Source organism: Liolophura sinensis, chromosome 12 (genome assembly GCF_032854445.1).
Source record: "Liolophura sinensis isolate JHLJ2023 chromosome 12, CUHK_Ljap_v2, whole genome shotgun sequence".
NCBI lineage: Eukaryota > Metazoa > Mollusca > Polyplacophora > Chitonida > Chitonidae > Liolophura > Liolophura sinensis.
Window position 1 is genome coordinate 14092403 of NC_088306.1, and position 18282 is coordinate 14110684.

At 37.4% G+C, this 18282-nt stretch overlaps 1 protein-coding gene across 1 annotated transcript in view; it reads right to left on the reverse strand.

Moving 5' to 3' along the window:
• LOC135479724 (inositol 1,4,5-trisphosphate receptor type 2-like) overlaps window positions 1-18282 on the reverse strand; it is an 82709-nt gene that overhangs the window by 49750 nt on the left and 14677 nt on the right. Inside the window, 18 exon segments of the mRNA XM_064759627.1 lie at window positions 1064-1168; window positions 1620-1742; window positions 2179-2305; window positions 2826-2884; window positions 3574-3654; window positions 4004-4054; window positions 4966-5091; window positions 5419-5507; window positions 6634-6712; window positions 9981-10126; window positions 10482-10589; window positions 10976-11063; window positions 11799-11886; window positions 15297-15400; window positions 15845-15925; window positions 16234-16311; window positions 17122-17208; window positions 18029-18153. Coding sequence (XP_064615697.1) covers window positions 1064-1168; window positions 1620-1742; window positions 2179-2305; window positions 2826-2884; window positions 3574-3654; window positions 4004-4054; window positions 4966-5091; window positions 5419-5507; window positions 6634-6712; window positions 9981-10126; window positions 10482-10589; window positions 10976-11063; window positions 11799-11886; window positions 15297-15400; window positions 15845-15925; window positions 16234-16311; window positions 17122-17208; window positions 18029-18153 — 1745 coding nt within the window.

The window sequence follows — 18282 nt, forward strand, 5'->3', positions numbered from 1 at the left end:
GCCAATCATGGTCAACGACGGATCCAGGCTTCCAGCTAAATACCATTGTCATGCATAGTTTTTTTTGGAAAATCTAGATTTTCTTGAAATCTGTAAACCCTAAGTGCTACATATTTTGTGAATATACAAAACAAGCAATTCAACATTTTGGTGAACATAAAATCAGTCGTTTTCAGAACTAGGTATTTTACGTGGATATTTGAACGTCAATATTACAGGTAAATCTATTTGATGTTAAAACAGTTACAGCATCAAAAACATTTTGTCTTTTGTCATCCAGTGGACTTTTTAAGTATTTAATAATTTAACCCAAAACGAATTTGTAACACTCATGGTTTGGCATGGCGAATCAAAAAACGCTTTTCATGTTACTCTCCTTCTGAAATTCTTGACCGTTTCTGACATCACATACTTGATATATTTTTTCTTGTCTTATATTTATTACATAATTAGTGTACTGTGACATATATTCCATTAGTGCAAGTAGTTTTGTATGTCTAAGCAATAGTGCGTAGCATTCAACGTTAAGTGTCATAAATTTCGTATCGATGAAAGTGACTATCTTTAGTCAGAAACTTAAGCAGATCTTTGAACTTACTTACCACAGCATATTCAGGGTCCTATACATTTAATATTTGCAATTAATTTTGATGACCAGACAAAATTCAATGAAACAAGACCACATACGATATAACAAAATATTTGAAAAACAATTAAAATATGGAAGCAATGAGTTCAGATTCAGAGGCAACAATTGCAAAGTTAAAACAGATATACAAAAACTTTCCTATAATGTATAATTTTAAGTTACTCCGAAATTATTCCCGAACTTTTTGATTTGATTGATCAACATCTTATGTTCTGCAGTTTTCAAAACGGCACATTTATTCAGGATAAATCATTTAGTTTCCTTCTTAAAAAGTAAGGCTTTTATGAGCGCTATTGTTCCGTATGATTTGCACAGGAGCCCAGCCTGAAGGAACTCTGATACACTAAAACACGTCTTTATACAATAAAGCCAGGGAGACATGCAAGGAAAACAGAGTTTATCGCTGTCTTTTACCTTGCCTTCCTGTAACCAGACTTTGGTGATAAAGGATTGGTTGTCAGGAATGGAGACGCCATCACACACACAGAGTACACTGAGGAGATCCAGATAACGATAATTCTGAAATATACATTGATAACATTGATATTTTTCTGGTTAACGTTGGTCTTCATACTGTAAATTACTGGTTTTTACTAAGCAACCAATTCTTTTACGGCCATGTAACCATTATGGGTGTAGCAACCAAGTTTTATACTTCTGATTTTGAAATTTACAGAACTGTACTGGAATTTTGAAATTTGCATTTTCTTATCGTACATCTCTGGAGCCCATTCTCCGCCCTACCGTACCAGGTCCTTTTTTACGTGACATCATCGACGACAGTGTCTGTACATTCCACCCTAATTGGCATTAAGAATTCTTAATTCCACTTTATCACCATTCACAAAAATTTAATATAGTCAATGATAGTATTTTTAGATACGGTTTTCTGTCGTGTACAACCTCACCTGTTTTCCTGTCCTTTATCGCAATGTCCTTCTATCCTATTATATTTTTGTTAGTACTTTACCTTGTTCTTCTTGAGCAGTTCAACAAAATGGTTGATTTGTTCTTTAGAGATTCTGTCCACGATTTTGCGGTTATCTTTGATGAGTTCCATGGTCATGTGTGCGGCATTAAGACCGATGTCTCCCTGGGAACAGAGATAGGCAGGTTAGCCCACATGTGGAGCTATCAAGGTCCTAAGCTAGTCACCGATAACTTTGTGCTGCACTGTTAACACTGTTAAGACCATCGATGCTTTTTTTGTTGTTTTTTTTTAGATAAAAACCGAAAAGCGATGAATACAAAGACACAATATAATGCCAAAATCAGCATAGAGTTGACTTTCTACGGAATCGCCCGCAACAAAATTGTGTGTTACCATTGTTGTAGAATCATACATTTGAAGGAGTCATATCCAAAATTGGTGACAGAGACAAGGATGTGATCAATCTAGCTTATGTATTATACTGTTGAATGGCAGTTGTATCCCAAGCCAAAATTTACAACTTCTAAAGTCTCATTTCAAATTTTAACTATGATGTCAGAAAATGGCTTTGTGGAATCGATTTTGCTTGTTGTCTTACCTCATATTCTATTTGAGTCTGGAAGAAGGGAATGTGTTTAGCTATGTATAGCTCGTTTTTGCGACTGTTTCCCATGAGGTAGGTGTACAAAACATCATACGCCTCTACGAATACTTTTGTCAGGTGGCTGGAAGAAGAAACGTATTTTAAATATGCTGGTATAATAAGATTCAGATCCATATTGAGGCCAAAATCAAAATAATTTGAACAACCTAATCAGCAAGACCTGACTGCGCTAGCAAAATCCCAGTGCATTATCAACGTATGCCTGTTGTATTCGCTGGAGGGGCAGACTTTTTGTCCACATCATTAGAGTAAACATCACACCATCATCCCTCTGATGACAACAGTGACAGCAAATCACTGCACTGGATTTATGATTTGCTTTCAAAAGCACTTATTTCACAAAACCAAACATTTTGTGTAGGATGGTATAAATCGTATAAACCTGTAAGATATTTGTAAGTTCTGTTTGCCTTTTCAAACCAGAGAAGGTATATGAAGAATTCAAGAGTTTCAGTCTGGTTTTTGCAACTTGTATATTTTATACGTAATATTAAAATATTGCTGCCTAAAATTCAAATTAATCAAAATTAATTAAAATGACAAAGCACATTTCTTTAGCTAGCATTAAACAACGGGCTTACTGTTGGTCTTTGGTGTGTCTATAGGGAATCTTCAACAGCCTCACTAAAAGCTCCACGATCTGTGTAGAACATAAGAACAAAACAATGTTTTATCATACATGTTTCTCGACCCTTTCATCTCTGAAATTCGAACTTCATGTAAGGCCATCCTATAGCATTATGAGCGCTGCTGACCGCATTTTGTCTTCTACAAATAACCAAACAGCTAACCTTATCTTATGGACAGTAAGACAGGTCCTAAATATAAATGTTATTACTTTTGTGTATTATTTTTCCACCCTAGATTTCGCCACTGGGCCAGCACAGGAATACACTGCAATGAATACAATGACACTACTGATCCAGTTGAAGTCAGTTTCCTGCTCATATAATTTGGAATCCACAAATAAATTATCCCTAACACATTTTGCTGCTGGAGTTTTGCGTCCTTATTCGCCCGACTCCTACATGGTATTCCCATTGTAGTCGTGACGATAATCATATTTATTTTCTACACTTTTTCATAATCCTGTCGGGATTTCAAAATTCAGGAAACGATACTCTATCGGCTAAACATGCGATAGACCAAACATTGATAGTTTTGATGCTACAGTTTCCCCAGCAGCAATTTTTCACTTTTATTAAATCCTCCAGTCTCATAATCTGTATTACGCAGTGTCTGACAACATGGCGAGCCTTGGTTGTTTTCAGCGCGCCTCCTGATTGGCTAAAATCAGGACAAATCCAATAAATTTCGAAAAATTCTCACCCTCAAATTCCTCATTAGCTTCTGTCTCTTCTTGTCAGGAACGCTGTTCACTATCATAAAGCTCTTCATTTCTTTCAAGGTCTGGATTGCAAAGAAAATATGATGAAATATGTTATATGACCATAATGCGTGAAAAATAAAAGCTACTGTGTCACACTGAAACCAAACTATTGACCCATTCATTGGATGCATTTGATATATAGTGTCAAACCAAAAAAATACATAAAATTCCTTTAAATCAAAAACGTGTTTTAACGCAAATATTTGTCCCTAACCAACGATTGGAATTCAATGAACAGTTTCCATACTGATAATGTATACCAATGTCATACATCATGCAATGGTCCCATTGACTGCTTAGCCACACGTGCATTGACAAAAACTCAATTGTAACAGTCTTGGGTGTGAAAATGTTTACTAATGCACTTACACTGACGAATTCAAACGCCTGTTTAGCGTCCAGCAACATGTCGGATTGTTTCTGGAAAACGAAGAAAAAGAATCCTGATTGGGCAAAGTTCCAAATGTGTACATGAGTTGTGTTTTCTAAACCAAACTGAAGCCAAAAGTAAGGGAGAATTTACTGGGTTTTACTTTAACGCTATATTGCAACGTAAAACATAAATAGGGAACCCTCACCGTCTAAAGTCCTTCGTATCTAAGTTTTGTAGCCCGGTTGTTCAAAACTGGTTTAAGAATTATTACCAGATTTAACATTAGGCCGAGTCAATTTTGTATACTTAGCCTCAAAAATTGTGCAACATTATATTAAACATGAAATAAAAACTGCTGCTGTTATACTTTGAATTTGGCAAACTGCATTGTCTGCCGAATTTGGCTAAAATTTCAATATAAAATTAATACCAGTATTAGCTAATACACTTTAAACAACTGTGCCCTGCTATCCATTCCTCGTGGGCCAACTTATAATTATTCATGTATTGCAAGGGAACAACGGTCAGTTCAGCTTGGACCCGAATCGCCATTACGTATGCCATTAAATTTACAGCATTAATATAAGACAATTTAGAAATAAATAATATAACAAAAGATTTACAGCAAAGAGAGAAAGACCAGAACAACCAGCGACAAGATTGTGATGATTGACAAGTGGTAACCGGTGAAATCTGGCCGCATCAATTTAGCTCAATTAGAGACTTTTATTCTAGCATGTATATGCCTAAAAAGTAACAACTGGCTCCCTCGCACTATGGGTTAAGCGGAATAAAGTACAAAAAATGTGTTAATTACAATTTATTAGTCGTCACTGGTCTAGAATTTCTCACAATGTTGGCATCACATTCAACGTGCAGTAATATTAAAACACTTTTGCTGGTTTTTAATCCAAGGTTATATTACAAGGTTAAGTAGAAAATTTAGCCCCATGCAAACCTCTGCGATGAGTTTCTGTACAAAGGGCACCATCCCAGCCATGTAGTTAAAAATCTGAACGTCCTGTGGGTCCACAACCTGTAAGGTGAAGGCATCGTCGTATTGCTTCTCCGGTACTGCCACCACCTGGTAGGAAAACAGAGAACCACATGTAGGTCATAGATTTGTGAAGATAAATAGCTGGACACGATCTTCCAGGTATGCGATTGTGTTTTCCCTGCACCATTTCCGTATATGCATGCATGACCCAAGTTTGCACAATTAGCGAAGTCGTAATTTTGACAAATCGACTGAAACTAAGATATAAGGGTTTCGAGACTAACACATTCTGTCACATCGGGATTTGAATTTGGATAAAAAACTAACTCATTCCAGTTTATAAAAGTTTTAATTCGTTTACTCAATTATGCATTTTATTAATTCTGTTTTTTTTCTAATTATTACAGAACACACCTTTTTGAACGCTGCTGTCGTCCACTTTAGCCCAGCCATAGATTTATCGTCATCTGCTGTCCCTTCGAACTCTTTTCTCTTGTATTCCTCTGCAAAAGATGGGCCAATGTAGAATTACTGAAAGATAACATGTTCTTTGAATTGCCTCACTCATTTTCGAATAACTGCAGCAGGCATTTTTCCTCCGTTAGCAGCTGCACCTTCGAGAGATTTGCTCCAACACAAATAGTTTCCACTTCTAACGAGAACCCTTTTTCTGACAATTTCTGAAATCAGTCGTTGTTGGTTGTCTTGCATAAAGCTATTTTATGATACTTAAAAACTATTTTTAAACGAGAAAAAAGAAATTTCGATGTGTAGTGGAAGCTGAAAAGCATTGGGCATTTTCAAAATGCACTCTAATACAAAAACCAGAATTTGATTTGATTTGATTGGTGTTTTTACGCCGTACTCAAGAATATTTCACTTATACGACGGCGGCCAGAATTATGGTGGGGGGAAACCGAGCAGAGCCCTGGGGAAACCCACGACCATCCACAGGTTGCTGACAGACCTTCCCATGTACGGCAAAAACCAGATGAATACCACAAGAACAACACCAATGCCGCCCTTCTGTGCATCTGCTCGCCACACTTAAACATGTTAAAAGTGACAGTATTGTCGTTAATAGAGATTACACTTTCTGAATATAGCACAGATTCTAGTGCTGAAAATTGGCCGAGATCACTACAGGGAGTCATTTGTGATCATCAGAGGGGTAATGCATGTTCGTTGTCTACTGGTCAACTACCTTCTATTTTTATATTTTTATGGAAGGCCTGTTGGGGTCGAGTGGTCTAGACGGTTGACATGTATCCTTGGCGATTTGTGCCTGACTCTGAGGTCGCTGGTTCGAAACCCGCAATGGTCTCAGCCAAATTTCAGCACTAGAATCTGTGCTATATTCAGAAAGTGTAATCCCTATTAACGATAATACTGTTACTTAATCCACTTTCTAAACGACATCTACTGGGTTTCCCCCGGGCTGTGCCCGGTTTCCACCCACCATAATGCTGGCCGCCGTCGTATAAGTGAAATATTCTTGAGTGCGGCGTAAAACACCAATCAAATAAATCAAATTCTAAATGACATCTGTACCTATGTTAAAAGTGTATTTTGTAGAATGTCGATTAAGATAGATCTATCAGGGGCAATTAGCCACAGGATGTCACTCACCTGTAGATGCGTGAAGCCACGTCCCGGAGAGCACGTGCTCGACTCTACAGAAAGTATCATACCCAATCTCCTCTGCTTCCTGTAAGTTCACATGCATAAGATGATTAACCCAGACTGTCAAATATTGTAACAAGAAGGTATGATAACGTAATGATTTGTCAAATCCAAAAGGAAATTTTTGAACAAATGCTTGTTACATGGTATATCTCATTATACTTTCAGTATTTTCCTGTATTTTGTCAGCGGCTTTTTTTTTCTCCTAAATTGTAATTAATTAAAATTGACTTTAAATTGTCATGAAGTTTCACATGAAGACATGGCGTGACCGACAGCCTGGTCTGTGTAGTATAATGGAGCAATGGTCACGCTTCCCCTGCCAACGGTCTTGTATTGTACACAGGTAGCTTCAACTTGGGTCCTTGTAAAATTGCACAAAATAAATGAGACGCCTGCAACATTTTTTTTTTTTTGGAATTATTGATATTGTCTCCTTAAACATGAATTAACATATGTGCTAGATCTTTTCTGTTCCAAATTATATAACGTAACCCACCAGCTTGTTCTCCAGATTTATACATGTAGAGTTACCAATGCATTTATTACGTTAATTCGGACATATTTTACACAATCTCAGCTAAAAGAGAAAAAATGGAGCTCATTCAATGACATCTCTCAAGAAAAACACAGATATGAGACAAATTATGAAGGTAAATGTATCAACAGGAACCCTCCCAGCCAAGGTACAGCCATGTGGTTTACAAGAAAACAAACAGAACATTTCTCTCCCCATGCAGCTTTTTATGAGAGGTTCAAATCTTTAGAGACTTAGATGCACAACACATGCTAACTGACAATATTCATGTAGAGACTAAATGATTGAAACAGAACAGAAATTCAAGTTTACGGACAGTTTGACTGTGTTGGTGGGAAGATATGATACATATGCGTGGTATAAAACATTGAACGCGATACTTTTAAAAGGGCATAAATGTCGAAATATTGAACACCAAAATGACGTTACGTTTCTCCTACTGTTTTGTGGGAAATCACATGCATCCCATAATAGCTGTCTTTTCGATAGAGGAAAGCAGATCTTAAAGTAAAGAACGGCTGAATGAGTTCGTCTATGTACCTGTATTATTTAAAAATAGCATACCGTTTGTCAAAAATGGCGTCTTCATATGAATAAAATTTTAATTCTTTTAATCAAAATAATAACAGGCATCAGCTGTTTCCGGTTTTGCGCACTTGAGTCCAACTTATTTGATTTCTCTGGATCACTGACGACCTCAGGCCGATCAGCGATAACCCATTGACACACTGACTGCTCCCATAGCCTTCCAAAAGACAAAATTTGATTGTGAAAGGGTTAATCTATTATCTTTTGATATTCTGGGTGGAGGCATGAACGTTTTCGATTCAAGCATGGTTTTTTTCTATTGTTTTCTTTTCCTTTAAAGGCTTGAACACTTCGGCTTATCAGGAAAAGGAAGGGGTGAACGTAGAAAATAAATGTAAGATACAAGCAAACAGTCAATAGTTAGCTAGAAGTCATGCATCCGAAATGAATATCATATATGTAGACAGTAAAAGGAAAAACGACTTCCTGAAATTGAATGCTACTGACACAAAACTCTCAAGAAAACATTGGATGTAGCCCGTACGCAAAAATAATAGGAGAAATGCAAAAAATACAATGAACTTAACTTACAAGAGTGCCAGTCTGTGCCGTGTACTCATAATACTAAAGCGAGGAAATGCAAAGACTGTTGGTAAAGGGGTGCGGAGAAAGGCGTGGGAAATGCTTAATGGAGTGACACAAATCCTAAAATCACTCTACAGGTGATGAGTGACATAGATAAGCACACATTCTGGGCAAGACGTTGGCATTAGGCGAATCTGTGTCGCAAGATAGTTTGCAGCTAAGCATTAAGCTGGCGCACCGCTCCGGTGGTCTAATGCTTAGAGCGTCAACCACGAAGGCGGAAGACCCGGGATCAAACCCTGGGCGGGTGAGACCAAAGACTTTAAAAATCGCATTTGTTGCTGCCTTGCTTGGCCCCCAGTACTGAGAGGTTAGAGGAAGAAAACATGACTGGGTAGGGTGTTATATCTGATGTCTTCGGCATGATACTTCAGTACGGGTAGCACCATGGACTCACACTGCCACAAGAAGATACAGCATATGTTCACATATCAAATGACTGAAAATTTTTAAGTTAGACGTAAAACTCATACATTTTTACAGCATACACACATATACGTACATTCAGTTCGATAAAACGAGAGGTGTACAATAATGAAACTTTTTTTTCTAATATAAGTATGTTTGATCAACCATAAAACGTTATATTAAAATCGAATTTTACACCAATGTCTGTCTCTGTGTTCGGGATCCAGAAAGGGTGAAAATAGGCAAAACTGACCATTAAGTTTACACTGTTACATGTGGCTTGGTGCTGTACAATTTTTTCACAAACATTCCAACAAAATCAATACTGTCCAAGAATGGATTTTTCTGGTTTCATATGGCCTGATCAAAAAATCGTAATAAAGTAAAAGGAAAAGCTCTTTCGTTATTAGATGTACAAGAATATTTTTTTTTGTTACTATGCAGGAGTCATTCCACAAAACTGGTTTTGAATTTTCTCACAATCTGAAATCAAATTTTAAGCTTATTTCATGATGAATGGCGCTGACGTTAGATATACCTAGAAAGGGTTAAGTTCAGACAAATCGGTCGCAATTTCAAACTTTTTGGGATATAAACTACAAATACTGCACTTCAAAATTCTGAAAACTTGCTTCGTTGAATCAGTGCCAGTATTCATCAGTATCAAAGTCGAAGCCTGTGGTTTCTCCGATGCCACCGAGCTTTGGCATTTGAGAGCTTTTTTATAAGTTAAAACTAAACTAGAAATGCAAATTTCAGCTGTTAACTGCCATTTTTGATTGGAGGGTTGCATTGCCTCTTTGGCAAGATTTACTTCTATGTGTAATTCCATAGAAGATAAATCCGTTCAAAACCCGCTTGCACGAAACCTTACTAGCGTTAGGTACACGAAACTCTCATCCATGGCAACGTTAGAACGTCACTGCTACTCTCTTTGGTAGTTATGTACAAATTCTAGAGAATTAAATTCTAAGAGAATCCACAAATGCCCTGTTCCAAGTTGTGTTGAACCCGCATACCCTTACAACAAAGATTCCGTGATGCAAAAAACAAAAGTATCAACTAAAAACATCAAAAACACATCAAGATGGCTGCCCGAGCTGACAGAGTTTAATCTCAAAACTCAAAATTCTCAGCTTAGGGTACAGTCTTACAGAACTAGAGAAGCGGTTACCTTTATAACTGGGTGAAGTTTGAAGACGTTTTTGGGGTCAAGATGTTTTTGCGTGAGCCCGATGGACCCGTTCTTCTCCACAGTCAAATACTGACGGGTAGTCATGTGTTTGATTCGGCACTGTTGCTCCCATCGGACGACGCCACCTGGTGGAAAACAAACACACTTTTCCCCAAACTGTCAATCAAGAAAACGCATTTGACCAATCATTGGCTACACGTGTTTTATCTCCCGGCATGACGTCACAATTACTTTACCCATATCAGAAAGAAAAGTAACGATATCACGAATTGGATGGTGGGATATCAGGCGTGTGGGATCTATTTTTCTCATAAATAGCTTAAAGTGATTCTATTAGTAAGGGAAACGTCCATCTACGATAGGCTTTAGCCATGACGTCACTGATTCCTACCCGTGCACAAAATCTATTCATGTTATGAGTACCCGGGTTCTCCGCAAGGACACGAAAGTGAAATATAGCATGGTCATGGTTTATAGTACCTGCCGTGGGTCCCTCGAGGAGCTCGATCTGCCAGTACGTGATGGCCGAGCTGGATGGAAACATCGTCTTGGGATTACTCTGATCCACTGCACGTAATCTCAGGTGAACTAGCGGAGAAAGGTGGCATTGAATAATTGATTCGTTCACTCATTCATTCACTGACAGACTTTTGGACCAATAAATTGACACATTGATTTGAAGGTTGATAGCAGTTGTTTTAGCTCATTGCACGGTTATTGAACTGACAAGGTTTTTTTTTATTAATTGACTCACTGGTAAAACGTTTGAATGATTTGTTAGTTTATTTATCTGTTTGTTTGATTGATTGGTAGATTGATTGATAGATTGATTTGTTAACTGAAAGTCGGGCGGATTTATGACATCGTTGTATGATGCTTATTAATTAATATTACCTGATTAATTGCGCAGTTGAAGAATTGAGACTAAAGAATTGACTGAATGAAAAACGACTTTTATTGTCTGACAAACTCACCGTCTTCAGTAACCTGATCATCAAACAGACCCTCAGCCACCAGGTACGCCTCAATCTCTTTGTGAAAAAACCGCACCAACTCACCTGCCTAAACACACAGAAAAAAACGGTTAAAAGATGAACGAAAAGGTATTACGAAGAGTATGTTTTCGGAGAGATGAAGATAGGTATGCCAAAAGAGTGAGAAAAAACATTATTTTAGAGGGATATTTCATATTTTTTTTATTAACTTCTCTATTTTTCGCATATTATAAGTCAATGGTTTCGGAAAAATCAGGAAATGACGTTATCCATGATCTTAATGTCACGCACTTAGCGCCCCCACTCCCCAATTCAGGCTCTCCCCTCCCCTAACAAAGTTGTTCTGGCAGCTATCACCATTGACGTATCTACGTGACTATCAACCTGCTTAATTTCCGGACTGATCGCTGAGGCCTTAGAAAAACTGTAGTTTGAAGCCACGCTTACACCCTAAGAAGAAGGCTGAGAAGTTTTTTTTCGTACTTTTATTTGTTTGACCACATCATACTCTCCGTATTAAGAAATAAAACCCAAGCGTTTCATGTATCCTTTAAGCCATCACCCGTCTAGAACGAGTTGAAAGAGTGGCCAAGGTGTTGTCTTCGAAGAAGAGTCTTCATCCATTTCACTACTACACCAAAAACACCTTTTTACGACACACAACTTGAGCAAAAAGAAAACCTTGAATATACTTACATGCAGTATTACCTTCACCGATTTTACTGACTTAAGTGTGACGTGCCTTTAGAGTACTGACTACAGCACGGCATACCTTCACCAAACTGACTTCAGAGCGACTTACCCGGAGCATATTGACATGTTCTTTGGACTTTTTATACCGTCTGTATATTGTAAACCCGGAATGGATGACGGACAAGTTGAGCTCATGACTGCAAGTCGAGAAAAGAATAGGAGTCAATTTTCATTTGACTCTTTTATTAGACAAGTGCAATTAAAAATGCATATTTTTAAGTTAGCAACTTTTGACTTTAGACGTTAAAAATGTATATATCTGGATCAATTTTAATAGCAAGTATTTTCATTATCTTTTAAAAATTCTTTTTCAGTGCGTTGCTGATTCTTGAGATATAAAGCTCTATTATTAATAGTTTCTTAGCGCATGCGCAGAGCATCTTTTTCAGCAGAAAAGTGTCTAAGCACCTTGTACAAGGAAAACATGCTACATGAGATTGCGCCGTGCAAATTAGTAGAACCTCGAAGCACAAAAAACACATTAATGGTCTTTTATTGCCTTGTTCATGCACGGTTTCATGACACCAGGGCGGCCTTAAGTACGAATGCACTGTTGTTAATTAGGAATACCCTTGGAAATGGCGTATATGACAGAAAAGAAATTAACATTATATTGGACGACACACAAGGATAACTGGTCAATCGCTATACATATTTACAATCCATACAGTCTGTGTTTTTAAGCTGAATTTTGCTCACAATGTTTCATTTGGAGGTATTTCACGCTGTTTTTAAAATTCACAGTTATGTTAAAATTTATTGCGTAATTCCCAACAGAAATCTTAACACACATTTACTCTTTAGATACTTTATTTACTGGATATCAATAAAAGTCTCAAAATTCCCATCAGTTCAAAGACAGCTTAAGCAGCATCACTTAGTCTCCTTTTTAAAGCCATAAGACTTCATTTCTAGTTGACAAGTTAGCAAAACAAAAGACAGATTAACCAGGTGGTATTGTTAGTATGGTGTGCACACGACACAAAATGTAAAAATCGTTATAATTATCCCTCTGAAAATTTCTCAGATTGTCTCAGTCAGTGTCACGTACCATGAGTAAATGGACGGTATATTTCACATTTTATCTGTCTGTAGTCTTAATTACAAAAAAATTTGGAATTCAAAGACAGAATAAAGCAGAACTTAATTAATATTCTACTGAAAAAGATCCATACTCTGTTATAACCACATACATTTCATACTTTCTGTAATTAACATCATTTATCGCAGGCTTTTTTGGCACCAATAGCGGGACCATTTGTTTTATCAAAGCATCAAACATCATGCAATTCAACAACATAGTCAACAATCCAGTAACCGCAAACCGTTACTTAGCACCCTTGACAACATAAACAGATTGCCAGAACTCATCAAGTTTTGTTCAACGCAAAGAAGCAAAAAAGTTAAGCCAATGAAATTGAAAATGCAAATGATATGTAGATGGTTGCGACTTGCATAACATTCCTTTTAAGGCAAGCAGTTAAAGCATACAAGCTAGTGATGACGGACGAAATCCACAGTTTAGTCCGTTGGATTGCAAGATGTCTAAAACTTGCAAGCTCAGAAGATTTATGTGCGTTCGTTGAACAAAAAAATCTGAGTATTGGCAAGCTGTTTTGCAGGAATCAAACAGTTCAGAAAGCAGACGTGCATTTCTTTTGGAAAATGCAAACTCTGTCTTTAACAAAAGTACAGTCCAAAGTCCAAACAAAACAATACTGAGTGCAATTCTGCATGGTAATTTTACCTAGGTCGAACTTGTTTCTCGGATGAAAAATAACTGTTGGGAGAACGAAATCATAAAAATGTTGACAACTTAGATTTAACCGTACCTATGGTTATAAACCCATAAATATAGTCAGTAGGGAATGATCCCTCATTAACTTTAAGCGATTCGGGTCCAAGCTGTGCAATCAGTTTTTCCTCTTACTGAAAGGGCAATGTATGGACGTCGTTGGGTCGATCGAGAGAGTCACATGAAGGTATTCCAACGTGGGGCCTTTCCCGTCCAATGCAATTCGCGTCAAAGACATATAGTTCATTCTCCATTTCTGCGCCTTAATTGGTGATTAATTTTGTGCATAACAAAATAACGGTTCATTTTGCTTGCATCCGAATCGACTCTGCGCAGGAAGGGTATCACATTTAACAATCCATACTTTAGCTTGGACCAGAATCCCATGTGGCGTCACATATTATACAATTTAAGTAAAACAAGATGGCATGTAAACGGCTATCTTGTATGTATATTTAATGTTTGTGACGGACCGTGTTACCGCACAGACATCAGACCACAATTTACAGAGACTGCTTTGTCTTAGATCGTTCTTAGTTAAGGGTTATGCACGCCATTATGTTTTAATGCAGTCACAGTTTTGTTGCCCTGGGTAAGTTTATTAAACTTTACAAAAAGGGGCATAGTTCCGTTAAAATGAAAATCCAGTTGTTGAGGTGAAATAGAACGATGTATAAAGATATGTAGAGAAATTCTCAGTGTCAGTTCTTCCTGAATATGTGGAAGATTTTTGAAAAAAAAAATGATGTAGTAATTTTAATTAAAAGTCTGTTGTTTGAGTGATGATAGAATCTATTTTGTTATAGTAGCAGATCATTCTGTCAAATAAATAAGACATATTGTTTGAACCATTCAATATAAAGAATGTATAAGACTAGCATGATATAATTTTGCATACGGCATAGTATTACGTTATAATAATGAGAACGTTCTAGCATCAGACAACAGAATTGGCCCATACATGTAACTTTTGTAATGGTGTAATTCGTAACTAAAACAAACTGTTTGCAATCTATTATTACAAAATACTAGTAAAGCACCAAATCCAAAAAAAAGACTTGCGATGTATATTTGAATCCTGACTCAGCAACGACAGATTTTCTGCTTTATTAATGAACACATCATCTGAAATAATTATGATATTTTATATTTATATTGGATGACGGATAAGCCAATATGCTGATTGAATTTACCCTCATGCGAGCCCAATTAACGTCATAAGAATGTCTTTGTTTGAAAGTAGCTTGGACAATCAGTGAACACGACACGCCTGCGTACATGGTATGAAAAATTTTAGCAAATCGAGATTGTACAAGGGAAAAAAACTCACTAGAAATTTTTCGTCGAAACAGTCTACCATAATATTTAATATTATAAAGGATCTCACTTGGGAAAATTCTGTAAAAATAATACGGCCTATTTTCCGAGACAGTGTTTGATGATATTGACTTAGATAGAAACTATTTCTACGTATGTATTGTTCTTTCTTTTACCACATTCTAAATGACACGTGTTTCTCTGGACTTTGCCACTATGATTTTTCTACAACAACCCTGTCAGTATACATATAGTCATGGCAAAATAATTGGTATCAAAAAACAAAAGTTATACAAGTCTATTCCATTGCTAGTCATAAAAAGAAACGATACACTGCTTCTTTTTAAAAAAAGTCAAATATTCTAGAATACATAATGAGAATGTGCTTGGAAAGTAACGTGAGCATGGGGATTCGTGTGGAGACTGCTTACATACCTGAAGCTGTAGACATTAGCCGCACTGAAAGGCACCTTGCTCACGTGTAGATACTGACCCCCGGACTTCACGCTCTCCAACACAATCTGATCGTCCACTTGGACCTGGATCACATAAATTCTATCAGTCTTTAATTTAAAAGACTACAGCAAAAGAGTAAAACCAGGGCCCCTCCGACAACGAGATAATTGGCAAATGGTCGCATGTAACGGGTGAAATAGGACCCCTCGTTAATTTACCTAAGTTGGGGTTTTATTCTAACTGTTCGTGTAAATGATTCAAAAGTCTCAAATTACACACGACTTAGGACCATTGTATAGGTAGAATTAGGTAAAAAAGGTGCAGATAATTGCAATTTATTGCGCTTCCCTGTTCACAAATTAGCCTACTCCAAATTCTGTGTTATTATCAGGTTTAACAAATAGGAACACGAAAATAACGAAAAGAGATTAGGCTTCACTTCTCAACTATTTACACTGTTACTCAAGTTTGAAATTTCTGTTTGTAAACAATATGTTGTTCTTCTTTATATTGTACTTAAAACTTACAATATCGCCTTCAGCCTTGACCTTGTATCGTGGCATAATCCGGAAATGGGCGTGTTTAGCGTTATGATCGTGAAGGGAAACCTAAAAAAAAAAACAAAAAAAAACAGCCCTTTATATTAACTAAATCATATCCCGCTTAAAATTATATACCAATATTCAAATCACAGCTGCGATGACATTTTTCAAACTGCCAAGTATAAAACCATATGATAGGCGAAGGTTCATCCGCATTTTGCTGGGCTAGGATTCCGGCTTGTTTTTTGTGACAACTTTCATGTTGCTCGACTCAGTTTTGGGCGCTGATACTGTACATGTACATGTACATGTACTGTACACATACCTGCATATTGTTCGACTCAATTTTGGGCGCTTACGGTACATGTACTTGCCTGCATATTGCTCGACTCAGTTTTCGACGTGTGCGTTGTACTGACATGAACATATTTCCCCGAAAAGGCATGTCGAAGCTGAAAAATAATTCACACAAATATTTATTTATTAATTTATTTGATTGGTGTTTTACGCTGTACTCAAGAATATTTCACTTATACGACGGCAGCCAGCATTATGGTGGGAGGAGAGCCCGGGGGAAGCCCACGACCATCCGCAGGTTTGCTGCCAAACCTTCCCACGTGCGACTAAGAGGAAGCTGGACTTGAACTCACAGCGACCGCATTGGTGAGAAGCTCCTGGGTCATTACGGTGCGCTAGCGCGCTAACCAACTGAGCCGCCGAGAGCCCCACAAAAATATTAGTTTCTCCCCCAAAAATATGGAAAAAAGCACCACAGATGGATTTTTTCTTGCTTTCTTTTTTTCTACCCGAATAAAGGGTTAGAATAGGCTTTGTCAGGTCTTGCAAATGGACAGTTTTCCAAATAAATATTCATACAGAAAATAAGTATAGAAGACTACTGGCATTCTATGCATGCAGTTGTTTCCTGACATGTTGACGTCAATCCTTTTCCCGTTTATCGACTCCAACATCTGTTATCTACGTAAACCAATGTTTGGTGACATATAGGCCATATACAGAAGTTTCAAACCGTCAGATAACATAAATCTTTGAAAATTTTTAGTTGATATTTTTTCCATTTTCGTTTCTTAAATATTATTGTGGCTATGTTTTGCTGTAGTTGTTATTTTTCCTCTCTGGTTTTAAAACCTTTGACCTTTCAGCATTTGGGATGACCTCAATTATATGATAGGATTCCGCAACATATGTTTGTAGTATTGGTGTTGGTGGCACAATTTCAGCAAGGGAGGTAACCTACTGACCTGTATGATTTGGCCGTACAAAACCTTCTTCCCGAGTTGTCGCCGCTGTTCTGTAAGGTTGTCTTCATTCTCGGCATCCGCGCCGATCTGATTAATAAAAGAAAGAGACTTGTCAATTCAATAAGAAGCTTTACATTTACTTAACAGATTCAACAGTTTTACAGTAAATATCTTCGAGCTTATTTCCCCACAGAAAATATACATACCCACAATGACTTGGTTAAAAATTCTCAAAAGGAAGTGGCTGTGGCCGAGTGGTTACAGTGCTCCTATTACAATCGTTACATGTAAGAAACACTAGGAGTGGATTCTAATCTGGCCTTGGGCAGAGGATCTGTAGATTCCTCCGCTCTCACCGTTTATGGGTCTTGGTAACACTGAACAGTTGACGTCGTTCATGTCACGTGGCCGATGTTGAAAATCACTTGTCTTCTACCAATATGGTGTGCATATTAATCTCATATGTGGAAAGTTCGTCAATAATTTGCCAAAGGTCGGTTGTTTATCCTGAGAAATACTCAAGTCTGAACCACAGTCGAGCCAGCTGAGACGGGATTCGAACACCTGACCACATCATTCAAAGCCGTATTTATTGGCTTCTGGGTGTTCTTCATGGCTGGGACGGTTAAAGCGTGGGCAGGCTAACAGTGTCCGAGTCGATCACGTCACGTGTTTGAATCCAGCGGATGCGTTTTTAAGTCAGTAGATTGGTCAGGTATAAATAGTGATTTACTCGGGGTAATCCACTTAATGCGCGAATGAACCTGACTCCTATCATATAATTGAAAACTTCTTGCGTACAACGTTAAATAATAATCGGATAAATAAAAAAAATAAATAAATGGATTGGGTTGGGCAAAAAAAGTTCCAAGAAAATCAGCTGGCTTTCTACCCGAGCCACATCTACCTTAGCCTGGGAAGCATAGTGCTTTGCTGTGATATTATCCGGGAAGTTATTCGCCTTGGATTTTAGTTTTCGATACTTCTTGTTCAGCTTGTATCTATTAGCTACGCAGACTTCAAACGTGAACACTGAAAACAGACGAAAAGATTCATTTTAAGTATATGCATGGACAGTTAGAATAAAAATAGAAATGATCTCTGACAGTACCAAAATGCTAAAGACTTTGAAAAGGTTTGAAATTAAAAACTGAAGTGTTA